Source organism: Pleuronectes platessa, chromosome 5, assembly GCF_947347685.1.
Source record: "Pleuronectes platessa chromosome 5, fPlePla1.1, whole genome shotgun sequence".
NCBI classification, from domain to species: domain Eukaryota; kingdom Metazoa; phylum Chordata; class Actinopteri; order Pleuronectiformes; family Pleuronectidae; genus Pleuronectes; species Pleuronectes platessa.
Window position 1 is genome coordinate 1,997,620 of NC_070630.1, and position 18,082 is coordinate 2,015,701.

Genomic DNA, 18,082 nt, shown 5'->3' on the forward strand with positions numbered 1-18,082 from the left:
GTCTGAAGCGTGAGCCGCTCACCTTCTGGGCACCAGAGAAGGCATGATAGAAGCAGGATACATAGGTCATAATGGCCTTCTCATCTGGCCTCAGCGTGCCCACGATGTCTACACATCACCCAGCAGGAGAGAGGGGTCGACAGAGAGAGAGAGAGAAAGACAGAGTGAAGCCAAAGCTACCCAGAGCTACAGGGTCCTCGACCCCCCACAGGAGGTGAGGGCGAAAGGGGAGAGAGCGGCTCCCTCTCTAAATCCAAGTTCTCCCTGTCTCACGCCCCAACAACCTCCGGCACACTAATGCTGAAGGGGGGGGCGTGATGAGGGGCAGCAGGGGGAGAGAGTGGAGGGACACTGGGGCCACAGGGTCGAGGTCGGGACACAAACACATCAGCTCGTAGATCAGGCTCATTAAATCTGTGTCAGGGTGAATTCAATCAGTTTATTCAAACTCTGCATTTTCATTTGGTTCATTGAGAAGCGACAATGAGGGAAATACAAATCCCAACTGGAACTGGAGATTCTCAAATGAACGAGATGAAAAACCAGCAGACGTTGAATAAATGTTAATAATAATATGTTTGAGTGTTTGTGTGATGAAGGTCAATAAAGAACAAAGCTGGTAAAAGCAGTAAGTCTGCAGATTTAAGAGTTTCTTTCTATTCTATTCTTTCAAAGTATTTTTAAACAAACTTTCTCTACGGGTGCAGGATTTCATGTAAAAATGATGAGGGGGTACAAGTTGTAGACGGAACAAGTGCAGAACAAACACACACACACACACACACACACACACGTTCTCTCATGGGAGCGCAGAGAAACACAAACACTTTCTAAAAGATCCAGATAATTAATTAGAGGAAGAGAAAAACAAGAGGGGCATCTACTGGCTTCCTGTCAGAGGCCTACAGGGAGTGCAGGGGGGGGGGGGGATGAGAGGTGGAAGATGAGAGGCGATGGTGAAGCGGGGGGGGGGGGGGAACAATAGATGGGGGGGCTTCTACAATTATTGGAATGAAACAAGCGCTTCATGTTATTTTTCTGTCAGAAACTAAAATGATTTAACTTTATGTTCCAGATCCTTTAATTTCACTCGATTACTCTGAGATTAGGAAATTCCAACCTACTGAAGATTTACTGCTTTAACCAGCCAACTTACAAACACACTGTTTGTGTGTGTGTGTGTGTGTGTGTGTGTGTGTGTGTGTGTGTGTGTGCATGTGTGTTTGTGTCCCAACACGTCCAGTGTCGTTGTTGAGGCCCAGGTCGGAGCAGCGCTGTGGAGAGGGAGAGAGAGAGAGAGAGAGAGAGAGAGAGAGAGAGAGAGAGAGAGCGAGCGAGCGAGGCCATGCTGGACAGGAACGAAGCCTTGTTAGTATCAGAGGGTTAAAGGTGGGGGGGGGGATGGGGGGTACCTTCTGCGCTCCAGAGAAGGCATGGTAGAAACTGGACACATAAGTCATTATGGCTTTCTCATCTGGACGAGCAGTGTTCACAATGTCTACAAGGGGAGGGGGGGGGGGGGGGGGGGCAAACAGTTATAAACACACACATACACAGGCCAGATAGAGGACACGGGATTGTACACAACTGACGCACATGTAGAAACATACAGTCGTATTATAAACACTAACAAACAGACACATGACACAAGCTCCTGTCATCGTTAACATCCGATCAGGACGACGCACAATTCATTCACAAAGAGTGACAACAAGTAGAAGAGGAAACACAAACAATCCAAAACACTGGACACACAAGGGTCAGACCCACACATCCCCTAATGTTTAGATGGAACAAAATATCTTAGCTTTGGGGTTAAATACTGGGACATTTAACAAGTTCAATTCAGTTCAGTAAATATCAGTGTCTATCATCTGAACTAAATATCAGCTGCAGTGCTTGTATGGGTCAGACCCACACATAAAACACACAAAACACACAGAACAAACAGAACAAACAGACAAAGACACAGGAGCGTAACAATCCAGAGCTTTGGAGGAGACAGAGGAGTTAAAGTGGAATGAAGGGAGGGAGGCTCCATCTTCTCTTCTGCGTCACCAGCTCATGAACAGTTACAGGTTCAGCAGCTACACATCAACACTGTGACTGAGGGAAGTGAGTCCGGAATCAAATCAACATCAGGAGAATGACTATGAATCTGTGGCAGATATAACATATTTGCTACAAAGAGGATTTATGCAGTTTCAGGTATTCAGACCACAACATATGGATTTTAATACATTTTCGTTTTTCAGTAAACTATATGTGAATCACAGCTGTTTGAGTGTTGACGATAGTTAAATGAATATTTAAAACTGTAATAAAACTGGAGTTTTACTTAAAATGAAACTCCTTCTTGTGTGCATGTAAATACAGCCAGTAGCTTATAGATAACAGTTGTCATACAGTTTAGTGTAAAAGAATAGGGCTGCACAATAAATCTAAACATTATCATAATCACATTAGTGCGATAAATTAAAGTTCACAATATTCACAATATGATTTTTCACAGTGGAGCTCAAACGTACCTTCTGCGTCCAACATCTTAGGAATGTCCAGGTGCTTCTCAGCCACTTCGAAGGCGTTGTTCAGATTGGTGACTGGGTCGTCCTGAACAGCCAATCACAGGGTCAGAGGACTGTCATGTGCTGCTTAACTAACGATTAGCCCGAGTGTAAGTCATGAATCATGTGTGTGTGTGCTTGTGAGTGCTTGCGTACCTTCCTGAGGCTGTCGTAGTCGATGAGGTCGGGTCTGTGTCTGTGGATCAGAGCGTTGAAGGCGAGACCGTCCTTCCAGCTGTGAGACAGAGAACACACATGAACTGAGCGTCTCTGCTTCTGATGCAAGTCATTTCAGAAAGACTCTCCATCCACACTAACACCAGGAAACACTTATAACCAGGGAGCAGATCTTCTTCTCTGCTGATCGGTGGCCTCGTCACAGAAAATACTGTGAAGGCGCAGCAGCAATGGTGAAGATAAGAGCGACGACAAAGTAAAACAGGAAGTGTTAGCGACACTTTGCACTCACTGCTGGTCATCGAGTCGTGACTGATAACAACCAATCAGGAGGAGGACGTGTGCGTCTGCAGAAAATATGTGTTTACTCAATCCTGAGTCGTTCTAGAGCAGCGTCTGACAAAATGTTGATAATTAAAAAGTATTTGCGTGTCACTTGACTATTGTGTGTGTTGTATAAAATACAACTGGACCATATCACACAATAATCTGTCACAGTATAAGACATATTTGAACAGATTCTGAATTCTTCCTTTCACATATCTTCTTGTTTTTCATTTTGAAACACACGGTACATGTGGTGTCTGACAGGGGCCCTCGTACTACCTGACATGTTCCGGTTAGTCCAACAGGGGGCGACCTTTCTACAGAGTTACAGTAGTTTACCTCAGGTGTATTCAACACGTCTGAGATTTATAGACCACAGCATCAGAATCGCCATTTTAAACATATTCTATAGAAGCCAGATGATATAACGTCGCTCTAGACCCCAAATAATAAACTTAAAATCAGAGTTTCTCTAGAGTTTTACTCTCCCATGAGAAACTCGCAGTAGACAATCTCAACCTTTCAACCATGAATAACCCTCGTGACCCTTAAAAGACGAGTGTGTGTTACCTAATGTGGAAGTTCTGCACGTTGACATTCTTGTAGGGAGCGGTCTTCCTCTGGCACCACAGGAGAAGACCCTCCTTCGCTGAGGTCTCTGTGAGGAGGACGGAGAGGAGGCATGGGAGAAGGTCAGGAGGAGGAAAGGTCATAGTCTGGAGAAACGTCTCCTCGGGCGTTTGACTTGTTTGATTCCATCAACAGCCTCAGAGAAATACTGTAGTTACAACTGTGCTAAATATAAACTGCTGTTGATGTTGTTGTCGTTTACTACAGAAAAATATCAGTCGCTGAGGAAAATATAAAAATATGAGTCAGTGTAGTGGCCCACACCCACCAGAGTTAATGCAATACAGACGGATTTAATTAGACTCATCGCTAATTAAACTGTGTAATGATTCATCCACACAAAATAAACAGACTAGAAACAATCTGGAAACTGGAGAAGAGCAAACACCAGTTCCTGTTCGGGGATTTCTGACTCGATTGAGGATTAGAATCCTCTGCGTTTCAAAATCAATACTTTGACATCAACACCTGGGACATTATTTGATGTTGAGTTTAATTATACTGAGTTTTTTCATTGCATAATAGGATGATGATGATGATGAATCCAGCTTAAATTGATGCACTAACATCAGTCATAATAGCAATAGGATCATAACATATCGAATCATCACTGTATTTTTACAAAATCAAATCTTAAGTAGAAGTTTCATGCTGATTTGGTCTCATGAGAAACATGGAACTGAAATTTCATGATTGACCTGTTTGGATGGAATCTGACTCTCATTTCTCCTTTTAAGGTTCTATTCCAGCCCCAGATGTGTCAAAACAGTAATATGAAAAAATACATACAAAATAACGGCATCACGAGTAAAGGGTGATTTCCAAAAATAAAAATATCTCTTAAAACTGGTCAAATGAAATGTTATTTTAAATGTCATTAAGTAGTGTGTGTGTGTGTGTGTGTGTCTCTCTCTCTCTAGCCTCGTTACTTCTACTCTATTTCCCACAATGTGTGAGTAAACACCAAAGACTCTGGTTGCCCTCTGTCAGCTAATTAATCCTGAAAACCTGGTTTCCAGTCAAGCTGTAGCTGTGCCCTTCAGCAAGGCACTGCTCTGCCGCACTGCTGCCGGTTCTGAATGTGTAAATACAAAATGAAACATCTGGACGCTCTACCTTCCACAGAGATGTCCTGGATGGCGAAGCGGAGGATGATGGTCCAGATCATTCCCAGGGTCATCTTCGCATTTCCATCCACAATTTCTGCACAAAAAAAAACAAAAGAATTCTCTTCAGTTTCATCGAGAGACGATGTGGAACACGCATCTTTTGTGTCACTGCTGTTTAACAGTCATACATCTGCTCTTTCATTTAATAACACCAACACACCCACTCAGGAGCATTCATGTCCCACGGCAGCTGAATCTCAAGGATTTTCTAGGAAAGTGAAGCTTTAATAACGATTTCTCACATTGAGTAAATAAATATATACAAATCCTGTGCTTTACTTAATCATAACTACATGAGAAACATATTTAACTTCCATAATTTCCACTCAATATTTTTCTGTGTTGTATGAATCAACTTTTTTTGCTCTGTGAAGTGTTTCAACATATCTGCAGTTCATCACATTGTATCACATCTATGTTTGGTGCAGTGTGCGTCTATTTCAGGGTCCTTGATGTCCAAGTGTGTTTATGCATGAATGCACGACTGCATATTCACCCTCTGCTCCGATTGACACCAACTTCACTCCCTTCCTGGAGATGAAGTCCAGGGCTTTGTTCACATTGTTGATCTTGTGGACCCTCATCTTTCCTCGCTCAGGCTTGGGTAACCGTTCGCCTGTGGACACACACACACACACACAGACACACACACAAGCAAAGACACACACACGAGGGAACAGAGAAAAAGTGAGTGAGTTAGCTCTTGCAGTGTTTCCACAGGCTCAGCAGAACGTCCGTCAGTCAGCAGCGACATTAGACTGAAGGAAAACTGAAGTGACTGTGAGAAAGGAAGCCGGTTGCACATCCAGATTTTATTATGGGATGACAGCAGCTCAAATTATTATCTACTGAGCCGACGGGAGCAGCTTTCTTTACTGGAAACACGAGAAACCTGGAGAGGACCACGGTCCTACAGACTGACAGATCCAGAGCAGGGTGTGTGTTCAGATTCAGGCTGGAAAAAGAGTGACCACACCCTGGAAGAGGCAGTGATGTTGTTCATCTTTAACATATGACGACATTTCTCAGTCTGACTAATGAATGAGTGAGTGAGCATGAGTGTATGTGTGTGTGTGTGTGTGTGTGTGTGTGTGTGGTGGGCTGGACAGTTTTCCATTTGCGGCCTCTGTTCTGACACAACCATTAATCAAACCTCATCACAGTCGTTTGAGTTTAATTGAAAACGTTTTGGACCGAGCCCGACTTCCTGCTGACTTTGAGGTTGTACAGATGTGTTACCTGCGATGACCTCCAGCAGCAGCATGAGTTTGAGCCCATCCCTGAAGTCTTCCTCGATGTTCTCGATCTGCGTGCCGGACTTCCGTAGGTGGGAGTTGCACCACGCCGTGAATGTCTGCACAGGAGAAACAAACGAGACACAAACTGTGAGTATTCAGAGCCAGAGTCCGAATGTTTTCCCAGCTTTTTTTATGATAATAAACCACTTTGAGTTGAGAATCAAAGAAAAAGAAATTCAATGGGCAGGAAGGGAGGCCAGGGAGCTGCTTTGATAAGACAGGAAGTAGCAGGAGAAAAGGGGAGGAGACAGAAGTTGCGACACAATAGCAACACGTAAGAACTATTATAGCAAAGTAGAAGTTAACCATTAAATAAGAGACAATTTAAATAAAAACAGGGTCGATAAATCCAGCCTGTGTTGAATCTTGGGACTCGTTCCCACACAGAAAAAAGAGAGATAGTCCCTCTGTCACATCAGAAACTACCCGAGCGTTACCCACACCGACATAAAGAGCCACGGGTTGAGAAACACTGCCATTAATCCTGAGAACCCAACAGAAAGATCTCGGCCATGATTTGAAAACCAGAGGGGAATCAAACCGGCAAACATCTGTGACACATGTAATTAAATATCAGAATGGTGCACCAGATCGCAAACACAAGACATCTGGGAGAAGACACACACCAGCACAAAATCACATACATCAATAGCTGGGGGTTTTTTATGCTTCTGGTTTGCCATCATTCTTCACAAATGTGTTTTGAATCATCTTATTTTGAAGGGGCTGGTGGCACGGAGGTAGGCACGAGACTGCAGGGAGGCGGGCGCTCGGTCACGCCACTCTGCGGAGAGGAGCCCAGTTTATGGCTCATCATCCGTCAGAGTGTCAGAAACACTTACTGCCATTTTTATGACTTGTTAGATCCCTTAAGGGAAATGTGTAAAAAAGCAGAGTAACCTAAAAGACATGTTCAAGTCTTCACATCGTGACTGAAGCCACCAGCACTGATTCAAATGATGTTTGTCGTCTCATAAGCTTTTGAAATATTAACATAAACTACAGGGATAAATCTTGTGGTTTTCAATTCACAAACATTAGCTACAGCTGAAGAGTAAGACGAGCTCTGAGAGGCAGCGTCCATCACGTGAAGGAGGGAAGAGGAAACAGGAAGGAGGGAAGAGGAAACAGGAAGGAGAGGGAGCGGAAACGAGGTCATTTCCCACCGAGAAGACAAAACTGACTCATTTTATCTTGTTTGAACAGATTCACAACAACAAGCAGGAAATAACCTATTGTCTCTTGTTTCAAACATTATTTAAATGTATTTAAATGTTCACCAATTTCCCCAGATAATAATTCATGGATTGGAATGAAGAAAAACATCACTGACTGCATAAATTACAGATTTATATGAAAACAGTGGTTAAAAATGTTAAGAGTCAATTGCAATTTGGTGCAGATTGAACGTGACGGGTGGAGATAGGACCTCTACTGAGGGACACTCTAGTTTATTCCATGATAATTATCTCACAGGAATGCGGAACATTTTCTTCTTATGTCCGTCATAAACTCAAATATGTTTGTAGCCATCAGCTTGTAATCAGGGAAAAATATGAAATGAGCTCTTGTCACAATTGTCTGAAAGTTTACAGGCTGAATAACTTCTAAAAGAAATAATAGACAAGCTGATAATGACAGTGAGGATGCGGTGAACTGGTACAGGATGAACTGTACGGTGCAGTGAGTGTAAACAGACTCACACCAGCCACACAAGTTACAACTGCTTCTGTGTTGGGCCCGGACTGGATACAACACTTTTGAGTGAGACATCACTAATGAGAGTTAAAGATGTGAAGAAGGTTCAATCAACCTCACTCCTGACTCCTGACTCCTCCTTGGTGCGTTCAAAAACATTAGGACTGGGTGCAACTCGCTGCCCGGCCCCTCTCCCCTCCGTCCCACCACGGCCGCCGGCACAAAGCGCCCATTGAGCCCCGTGGATAATAGCACCCTTCACTCTCCCTCGGCCCGTTCTCCCTCACTCTGTGACCCTCCCCTCGACCGATACCAACCCCCAACTCGCCCCCGACACACACAATCACAGAGCTCCCTCCCTGAACGGAGACTGGACCGGGACAGGGGGGGGAGGAGGAGGGGGTGAGATACATTTCACATAAACAAACAGACATTCAAAGTTACGGGGGCAGAAGGGGGGAGAGTGGAAAGACAATGGCCCCTCCTCCACCTCCCTCACAGACCTATGGACAATGCAGCAGGAAGTGGCAGAGCAGAGACAGGAAGTTGCAGCTTAGTTTAGCACCGAGCAGAGTGAGGACGCATTCATCAGTGTCACTGGTTCAATCGCTGACCAGTGGAGCCAGGACCTCCAGTCTGTGATCATCAGCAACGCGTTTACATATTTAAAGGTCATTTAATTCAGGCAAAAACAACATCAATTTTTATAATCAACAAGACAGTTTCATAATATAAAAAATGATATGGCGGCGTTGTGGCCATCTCTCAAATTAACTATATGTTGTGATATATTTATAAAGATTAAAAGTGCAAATCTTCCTTTTTACTTATACTTATAATGTGAATTTTCAATCCAGGACTTTAACAGTGACTCTGCAAGTTTCAACAAGTTAAATTAAAGACTTTTTAAGACCAAAATAATTAAATTAAAAACCATCAAGGACGACAGTTATGAAGGAATATCAAAGTCCCAGGATTACTTATACTTCCTGATAACTGAAGATAGGTGAAGGAGACGACTAGAGAATAAACCTGGAAACACCAGAAGAGCTGATTTTAAAGTGAGCATGAAGTGACGTTAATGCAATTAAGACCCTAGAGTTCAGAGCATTAAACTCAAGACACCTTTATAATATCCAATGGAAACAATCCTTTAAACTTCTGGCAACATTTTAAAATATTTCGGGGGTTTTAATTCACTTCACACAGATTCTCAAATCACTGCCTAAGAGGATATAACATGTTATTATCCTCTAAACTGTGAGCCCAGCCTGGGGAGTAGTGGGGAGCAGTAAAGGTTTCTGCTTGGTGGGAAGCTTATAGAGTAGGAATGTGAAACAGTGACACTGGGAGTGGTGAGTGTGGTGACAGCAGCAGGTTGAGACCTGCAGGGACTCGGAGATCTCAGTGTTCTGTGTAACACAACATGCTTAAAGGCGCAGTGAGAGCCGCTCAGAGTCGGTCTGTTCCAACACGGAAGAAGAAAGAAAAAAAACTTTGCTCTTTTGGAACCAGGTGTATGAAGCACCAGGCCACCTCGTGTCATTCAGGGACAAGGTGTGGTGCTGCTGGGGAGAGCACAGAAGAGTTCTCAGGTAGAGAGGGAACCATGAACCACAAACCATGTCCATCATCACACTGTGTTTCTTTACCTTCATACAAACACAACTGACCTTCCAACATGTTGATTGAAGAGTTGATATAGTGTCTGTTGACTTCAGGTGCAACATGTGACATCAACTCTTCACAGGCAACACAGGCCGAGCTTCTTAGTTCTCTACAGGGGATGTGTGTCTCGATTGAAGTCTATTGAACGTGTGAGCTCAAGCAGCATTTTAAATACAAAGATCCTCCAACTCATTACCTCTTATATAAATTGGTTTAAAATAGAAATAATAACACACACATATAGACATCCCTATTCATTCTAATAAATGTGTGAACTGAGATACTCAGAGCTGTTTGTGATTGGATCACCAAAGATACTTGTTGAAGCCTGAAGCTCTGAACAGGGCCATAGTTTTCAGTCTGTATTTAATTATCCTTTAGTTTAAGCATTCATGATTATAGCTGAGTTGCACCTTTAATTCTGAAGGTATTCCTCTCGGTGAATTGGCCATAATTAAAAGTGGTCCCTCTAATCAGGACTTAGGTCGAGCTCTGCCGGTTAAATCCTGTTAAACTTGTGCACGCTGCTGCTCTGTGGTGACCACGCAGATCAGAGGAGAGGATTTCTGATCTGAGCCGAGGACAAAGATAACGAGCTAAACGTGTGTGAGGCACAGAGGAGAGAGAAGCTGGATCTCAGCTACATGCTTACACAAGCACACTTTAACCTATAAATGTGTATAAAAGCCTATTTTGATCATTCTACACTTTAATATTTGATGAAAAGGAGAAACAGTACACTGATCGCTGGTGGAGGTTCAGGTCGGGTCATCAGAGTGTAGAAATCTTTGTTGTGAGTGTCCTGGGAGAACGTCTGGAAGTGGTTAGGGCCTCAGTTATATTTCATCACCGACGCAAACACTGACAGCTGCGGACACCACAGACACACAGGGTTTTGTACTATACTCTGATGGAGGACATGTTCCATACAGATGCCTATATATCCATGCAAGAGGAAGAAGAAGAGCGGCTTTGTCTGCTGTTGTCTTTGTGTTCTTTTAATTATAGAAGTGTAGAGATGAGGGCGGCTGGCTGAGCTCCAAACATTCTCTATTCAGATTCACTGAATTTTTGTCTTTCAGCTCAAGCACAGTTGGTACCAGTGTCCACACAGGCACAACAAATTGGTGTGTACACATGCGTCCGCACAAAGCCTCGGGTCACGTGGACCTTCTCAGATCCTCGCGGGCTCAGGGTTGTGAAAACGTTTCTCCTTCTGTGTGTGGAAACGAGAGGAAGCCTGATGGGGTCCATGGGGTCAGATGTTTGATCTGTTTCCACACACACACACTAACACATTCTCAGTGTAACCTCAACAGCCTTTCATCTCTGAACCCTAACTGGGCCTACAGGGTCAAAGGTCATGGGTCAGATAGATAAATACAGAAAGTAGTAGTAAAACAGACAGCAAAACACACAATTATGTAAGCAGGCATGCAGGATAAACACATACACACACACTCAAACAGAGAGGAGACACAAATCTTGCTCATCAGGGAACCTCGTCTCTCTGTCGCACACGACCGCTCCCTGGACAGGAATGTGCTCGAGCGTCATGCACAACACGCACCTTGATTGTATTTGCATGTAAACCTAAATGAACACACACACACACACACACACACACACACGCACATGCACAGACAACGATGTCTTTCTGCACCTGAAAGAATGAGCCAGGTTGAACACAATGTAACTGCTCAGCTGCCTTGCATTCTCTGCATGACATCGGCAGAGGTTTGTGCGTGTGTGTGCGATTTGTCGATCCCACACACACACACACACACCCTCTTTTCTAGCTAACGCCGATGAGCTCACTCTTGAAGCAACTCTACACACTGACAGTCTGTTGTTTCTGTGGCAGTCACTTCTTTCTACATCACACACACACACACACACACACACAAACCCCTCACAGCTATTCACACAATACAACAGACCAAGAACATTTAACATTTGCTTTGTGCTAAAGTACAAACAACACTTCATGCTAAACCCTGAGCTGCCTGTACTTTTTAAACAAGTCTTCTCATCAAAAGTTGAAAAGTGGAGACCAACAAATGTGGATTTTTGAGTGCCAACACAGATTACTAATATTAGTGAGTAAAAATTGACATGACTAACTCTAATAATAAAGAAATCCCATCGTCTAGATGTAACTCCCTGAAACCCTGCCTCTCCAGATGCTGTCAGCAGGAAGAGCAGGCGTGCACACGGGCAGGTAGAGACTTGCCACCAGGTGAACTGACACAGGTGGAACCGGCGGCTCTGGGCTCTGGACCAACACAATAAACTGCTACGTGCAGAGTCTGTGACGTGATGAAGCATGCTGCTGAAACATGATGGTGTCTGTGCTCCTGCTGAGAGTCCACATGGTTTAAATAGGCATCAATAACCTGGGACATTTTTAAATATTACAAAAAAAGGACGAAACGAAAGAGACAAAGATAGTTGGGGAGTTTAGGAAGTGAGTCTATAGAGCCTGACTGATATAGAGGATAAATGCTGCCAGCAGTATTCTGTGAACCGCTCTATCGGCTGGTTCTTATCTTTTTTCTTTATCAGTAAAAGATAGTTACCAAGGAAGACTCTGAAATGCATGTTAATCCCTTTTCCTTCACTGGCTCAGCAGAGCATCCAGCAGCGATATAAATATTGCAACTAGTGTGAATGTGAAGAAGAGGTGTGACACACTACAGCGTCAGAGAATGGAAACGCAAATGCCAAACCCCAGCAGATGGAACGGAGCAGAATTACATTTCTAGTAAAAGCAGTTATATGTGGACGGTGCTGGCAGGAGGTACGACCTCAAGGGACTTGGACAAAGTCTAAATACTAAACTGGACCAGCTGAACCAAACTCAGCTGAGCCAAAACCGAGCTGGTCCGGCCACATGAAGAAAGCACAGTAACTAGTCTGGTCTGGTATAACACAAGGCCTCCTATTCTTAGAGCCAATTAACAATCAGCGGTGTTGTGCGACACAGTAGCACCGCTGGTTATTGTCACACACAAGCTGCTTTCAGACTTGCACTGAACTCCAGAGAGTCTCCTGACATTCTCCGGAGAAGCTGTATGTGAGAACGTAAACGTCTGAGTGAAGGGGTTCTGAACATTCTCCAGAGTTTTTCCAACTGGTCCCCTGGTAAAAAAAACTCCAGATGAGTTCTCTGGAGTTCATGTGTGAAAGAGGATATGAAGCTATACAGTTGCTTCATATACATATTAGATGTATAACTTTGAGTGTTATCCATTTACCTCAGGCATGTAACTAAGTCACTAACATTTAAAAATTAAAATGGGGTCAAGACTTAACTTTATTAACTCAAGTCAAGAGTCAAAAAACCGACAAACTAACATTATTACAACTCCTTTTAAGAACCAACATGAATTTAGAGTCACAATGAAAATACACACAATCACACAAACTAGATGCCCTCTAGATTCCACTGCAGCGATGTAACTGAATATGCAGCCTGCTACTGTAGAGCTGTGGAGCAGGAATATAACACCGTCCCTCAGGGGCCACAGGGAACTGAGAGGGTTCATGGCACAGGAGTGTGTGTGTGTGTGTGTGTGTGTGTGTGTGCGTGCGTGCGTGTGTGTTCGACAACTGAGAGACGGGAGGGAAGACCCAGTGTCCGTTAAGTAAGTGAACAGCTGTTCTCCCAAACAAAAAATAATCAGACACACGGAACCGGCAGCATCTCTAAAATGATTCATGATAAAGATTAGCTGGTCTGCCGAGTCCAGGCTGAGTGTCGTGGTTCTGAAGAGAAGCTGGTGAAGACGTTCACGTCCACAACACTGGTGGTCGCCAGAGGACGGCTGATCCTGAGTAAAGACGACGGTGAGGAGGAGGAGATGGAGGAGAGGAAAGAAGGAGCAGAGGCCGTTCTGGTCTCATTATCCTCTCAAGTCTGGACATGTGATCATTAACACATGTGCACGCACACGCACACACACACACAGGGAGCCTCCCTCTTGCTTCTTGTGCTGACAGGTAGTCAGTACTGCAGAGCTATAATATGGGGACAATCTCTCACCGCCGTGCACAGGCAGCTCCCAGAGGGAGCTCACACAACATGTAATTGCTGTGTACTTGCTGGCTGGCCTAATGCCCCTCAGATATGCCATTATGTGAGTCAACAGCTTAACACAGACAGTTTCCAACAAGGTCCAGAGGCCACGTCCAGCGGGACACACGACTCCCAGGAGCCTCAATGTACTGGAGCCGCGAACAAACAGAGGAAGAGGAGGATTAAGGAGAGGACGACAGGAGGGGAGGAAATGTGAGGGGGGTCTGATCAAGAGAAGGAAGAGGAGGAGAAAGTAGAGCCTGACCAATTTATCCGTTGGTTCATAAAATGAAGCCTCGTAAATAAAGCAATGATGGGAAATGCAAAAGAGCTCTGAAGCCGCCTGAAGAAAAACATTTACCTAAGCAACTAACCTACTCACTCCATCCAACTCTCTGCAGCCGTGGAGGAGAGTAAATGATGAACGTGGGATAAGAGGTTTATAAAATGTGTTTGGGAAGATGAAAGATGGAAGCTCGTGAAGAGGAGGGGTGTTTATAACTGAGTGCAGCAGGAAATGATTAATATGACAATTGAAACGGGACAAACGCTTCAAAGAAGAGTGAAGAACTGGTTTTGAAGTTAATACTGAGGATGGAACCAGAAATGAGAAGGCTGTGTGTGTGTCTGTGTGTGTGTGTGGGGGGGGGGGGGGGGAGCAGACAAGGTAAGCAGAGAGGACTGACGTTTCCTTCACTTTCACACATTTCACTGACTTCTGCAGATTTGAAAAAAAGATCAACCAATCAGCAGCAGTCACTTAATGAGGAGATGTGGAGGTGGAGAGAGAAGAGAGGAAATAAGAGAGGGAGGGAGGAGTGGGGAGGAGAGAGGGAGGGAGTAAAGTGTCAAGCGATGTGGTTATTTGTTCATTTATTTATGCCTCTTCCTGTCTTTGTTCCTCAAAGAGTTCAACCCAGAGTCGGGTGTCAGCGCCACTGACCGAGACCTCTCTCAGTGTGTGTGTGTTTGTGTGTCTGTGTGTCAATTCCAGACTATTTTAGGAGTAGCATGGTCCTCTTATAAAAAGGAGGATGCAGTAATACACACTGACTGAGTATTACAGAAACACATATTTCCATGTGCCTCTAGAATGCTATTAAAAACGATAACTTCTCAGATTTGTGGTTTTGAAGATCTCACTCAAAAGACAAACTTGAGTCAAACTCTTCAGAACAAACTGAAAGCGAACGTTCAGAACAATCTGATATAAAAGTCACATCTGTTTTGTTGCTGGTTTATTATTATGATGATATAATTAAGCTCCACCTCGTTGATAGAAGAAAAAACACTGTGGGAATTCAAACCATGCAGGTTTTTTTCTACTTTGGGCAGCGAGTCAAACTTCAGCCGTGAAGTTATTTGACACATAAATCATTTGAAAACCATCGCTCCCACATCTGCACTGGTCCGTCCAACATGAGAACAGAAAGGCCAACCTGGTTTATGGCCTTTAACCCAATGTGTTTGCAAATATTTCTACATTATGTGAGGCCATGTCTTCCTGTGTGTCAATAAAAACTGGTGCAGACTTTGGGGCACGTTGCTTCATTTCACATCGCAGCACCAGTGTTGTGTAACTGTGCGTTGACACTGTGCAACACACACAAGCCCCATGTTACTGTTCTTATCCACTGCTTTCAGGTCAGGTTTTTAGACTGATATCTCACTATATTGTTCTGAAGTTTGCTGAAATTACTGATATTGGAGTTGCTTCTGGGTTGGGTTTGCTTTACTGGCCTCTTCAGATAAACACCAATAAAAAAAGACAAGCGTTTCACCACAAGTAACTAAAGCCAGATCGGTGCATTTATGTTATTAATATGTTGTATTTGTGTTTAATTGTATTTATTTATAGTAATGTTTATGGTTAAACTGTAAAATATCAAGCCTTTACTTCATTTCTTTGTCGTAAGGATTTGTTCACAACATTAATTTGTCTTCATTCATTAGCTGATATACTGGCTGCAGTATAGATAATGTATCCTGTCTTCATCATGTGTTGAAGACGGCTGATCAGAGAGTGTGATGTTCTGATTGCTCTGATAAATGAGTTCATGTGTAAGGGCTGAGGGGGTAAAGAGTTTTAATGAGACCCCCGGACTCTTCATGGGATTATGAAGGACAGATATCATACACACAAATGTACCATTGTTTACTGACAATGGATTAAACAGAAGCTAAACAGATTTATTTGTATGTAAATGTAATGGATTACTTCTCTCCAGATGTGCAACTGCTGCCAAGGACAAATCAAATTGTTGCCTCAACTTTTGGCACTCACATTATTTTGTCTTATGTGAAAGACTCCTACATCAGTTGGAAAAATAAGAAATTGTCCAAATAAATGTTTCTTTTTTTAGATCCATGGAGCAGGAAGGAAGACAGGATGAGGTAAGAATGAGGAGGGAAAGCTGGAATGAAAGAGAAGGAGGAAACGAGCGCCAACCCCCGTCCAACACGACAGAGATGTCAGGAATGTCTGCTATGTTCTTCTTCCTTCAGACTCCCTCTCTCGTGCATCGTCACCCTCTCCTCTCGTCTTCCTCATCTCGGGCGGCTCGGCTCTATCAGTGTTAGCGCTCAAGAAGTCCAGAAAAAGAACGATGGCCTAAGTGCAGACTCGTAAAGCATCCTTCCTCAAATCTCTGTTCTGAGAAGAAGTTGTTTGGCAGCTCAGTGTTTTTCAGACATTTGGCCGAAGGACGGTGAAGTGGATCCTCCTCTATTTAAAACAACTATGTCTCCTCGAAGTCAAGAGCCTGAGACATCTGGTGAAAGTCAAGATTATTTCACATCGGAGGAAGTCGACCTCCCGGACGTCCTGAAGAGCACTCCAAGTTTTTTAAAGTGTTATTATCTACTATAAAAATGTACACGAATATCTTTATGGGTATTTCAACAGCAGAATCAGAAATGTCAAACCATGAAGAGTGACGATCCACAAACATCCTATCAGCTAGAGAATAAACGCAGGCACTGAACTGGTACTCAAATATGTGCTAACTGCTTCAACCTGGGCTGCATCAGTCCACACACACAATCATTTTAAACAAATATGTTGTTTAACCTGGAAACCAGAGTAAAACTTTGCTTTTTGAGATTGAGCGTCCCCCAGGTTAGCTCTAAGATCTAATCTCCACCATCTTCCTCACTCTTCAGCAATAAAGAAGTGATTTTAATGGTTAATTGGATAAGTTTAAAAGCAGTTTCAAGGGAAATGGTTAAGATGAAGTGAAGAGGGAAACCACAAGACAATCAGATTCACAGAAGAGGCTTAGTCGACATTAGTGTCTCCCTCATCTTGTGCGTTTGTTTCCCTCATATAACACAAGCACTTATTTTTCTTGCCAGCCAATCAGCAGCCAACTAATCCACTTCCTGTCTTTAGAGGCGCAGCACAGGAAGCGGCGGGGGCGGAGGATGTCCATGTTAATTCTCCAGGAATGCAGTGAATAGGTCCAACCGTACAAGATGTAAAACATTAACCCCTGAGCAAAGAGGTGAAAACGTGTAAAAACCATTCATCTGAGGATTTACAGCCTCCCGTCCAACTGCTCATCACATGAACTAGAGACAGTTTCTAAAGGCCCTCGACACTGTGATGACTCAAACCACTGAGGTGACTCATGTAGAAAGTAGAATGGGGTCTGCGGGAAATGAACGGCTGCAGAGGTGAGAAGTGACTGGCCTGTGTTCAAGTGTTTTTCTATTTTCTGGTTCAACAATGAAAACCACCCGCGGTTTGTTTCCTCTAAACAGAATCAAAGAAGCACAGTTGACTTTATTAGAATATAAAAGTTTCTATTTGTGTTCACGTTGCACATAAACACAACTCGGTTCGTTATTAATAGATTTTCACGCAGTGAATAAGAGCTGGACGGTCAGGTAAAAGTGAGGTGGAAACTTTAGGGCTCAAATTAACAATTGCACTTCATAATTAAGCTGTTCTAGTGCTGAGCCTGTGGTAATACTGGTTCTAGCTTTTTGAAAAGGCAAGTGACCTGTAGTAATAGAGCCATGGCAAGTTAAGACCTGCTGCTGGACTGAGTCCACAGAATCCTGAAGTCACCGCTCAGGACCAACGCCAGAAGTTAGAACAATAAAAGCTGAGGAAAGAACACTAGCCCTCCATGAAACCACAATTCGATCCAAATCAAGATCCATGAATTATTGTGTAAAAAAAAAAAAATGTCCTGCATCTTCCTGGATCCACCCCTAAGTCCAGATAAGACCAAAAATGGAATAGGTGCTTTCTTGGCTCATGTCCTATCAGGTTTCATGGAAACCAGTTGAGTAGTCTTTGCGTAATCATGCTGACAAACCAGCTGACCAACAAATGGACTTGGGCCAAATCATAACCTACTTGGCGGAGGTACGATTCAATTTCCCAAAGCTGAAGATCCAACAAATGAATAACTGCCTCTTTTTCCTATTTTAGTTTCCTGCAGTTGGTCAGAATCACCGGACGCC

General features: G+C 43.6%; 1 protein-coding gene across 2 annotated transcripts in view; it reads right to left on the minus strand.

The window, feature by feature from the left end:
• Positions 1-18,082, minus strand: part of LOC128439797 (alpha-actinin-4) — a 46,863-nt gene that overhangs the window by 8,527 nt on the left and 20,254 nt on the right. Inside the window, exons 2-8 of one of the 2 annotated variants that reach the window (XM_053422216.1) lie at positions 6,107-6,221; positions 5,364-5,483; positions 4,815-4,901; positions 3,639-3,726; positions 2,721-2,799; positions 2,529-2,610; positions 23-108 (exon numbers count right to left, since the gene is read on the minus strand). In XM_053422216.1, the coding sequence (XP_053278191.1) occupies positions 23-108; positions 2,529-2,610; positions 2,721-2,799; positions 3,639-3,726; positions 4,815-4,901; positions 5,364-5,483; positions 6,107-6,221 (657 nt within the window). Of the gene's footprint in view, positions 1-22; positions 109-1,412; positions 1,499-2,528; positions 2,611-2,720; positions 2,800-3,638; positions 3,727-4,814; positions 4,902-5,363; positions 5,484-6,106; positions 6,222-18,082 lie in introns of both variants that reach the window. The other variant, XM_053422215.1, reaches the window with a different exon arrangement.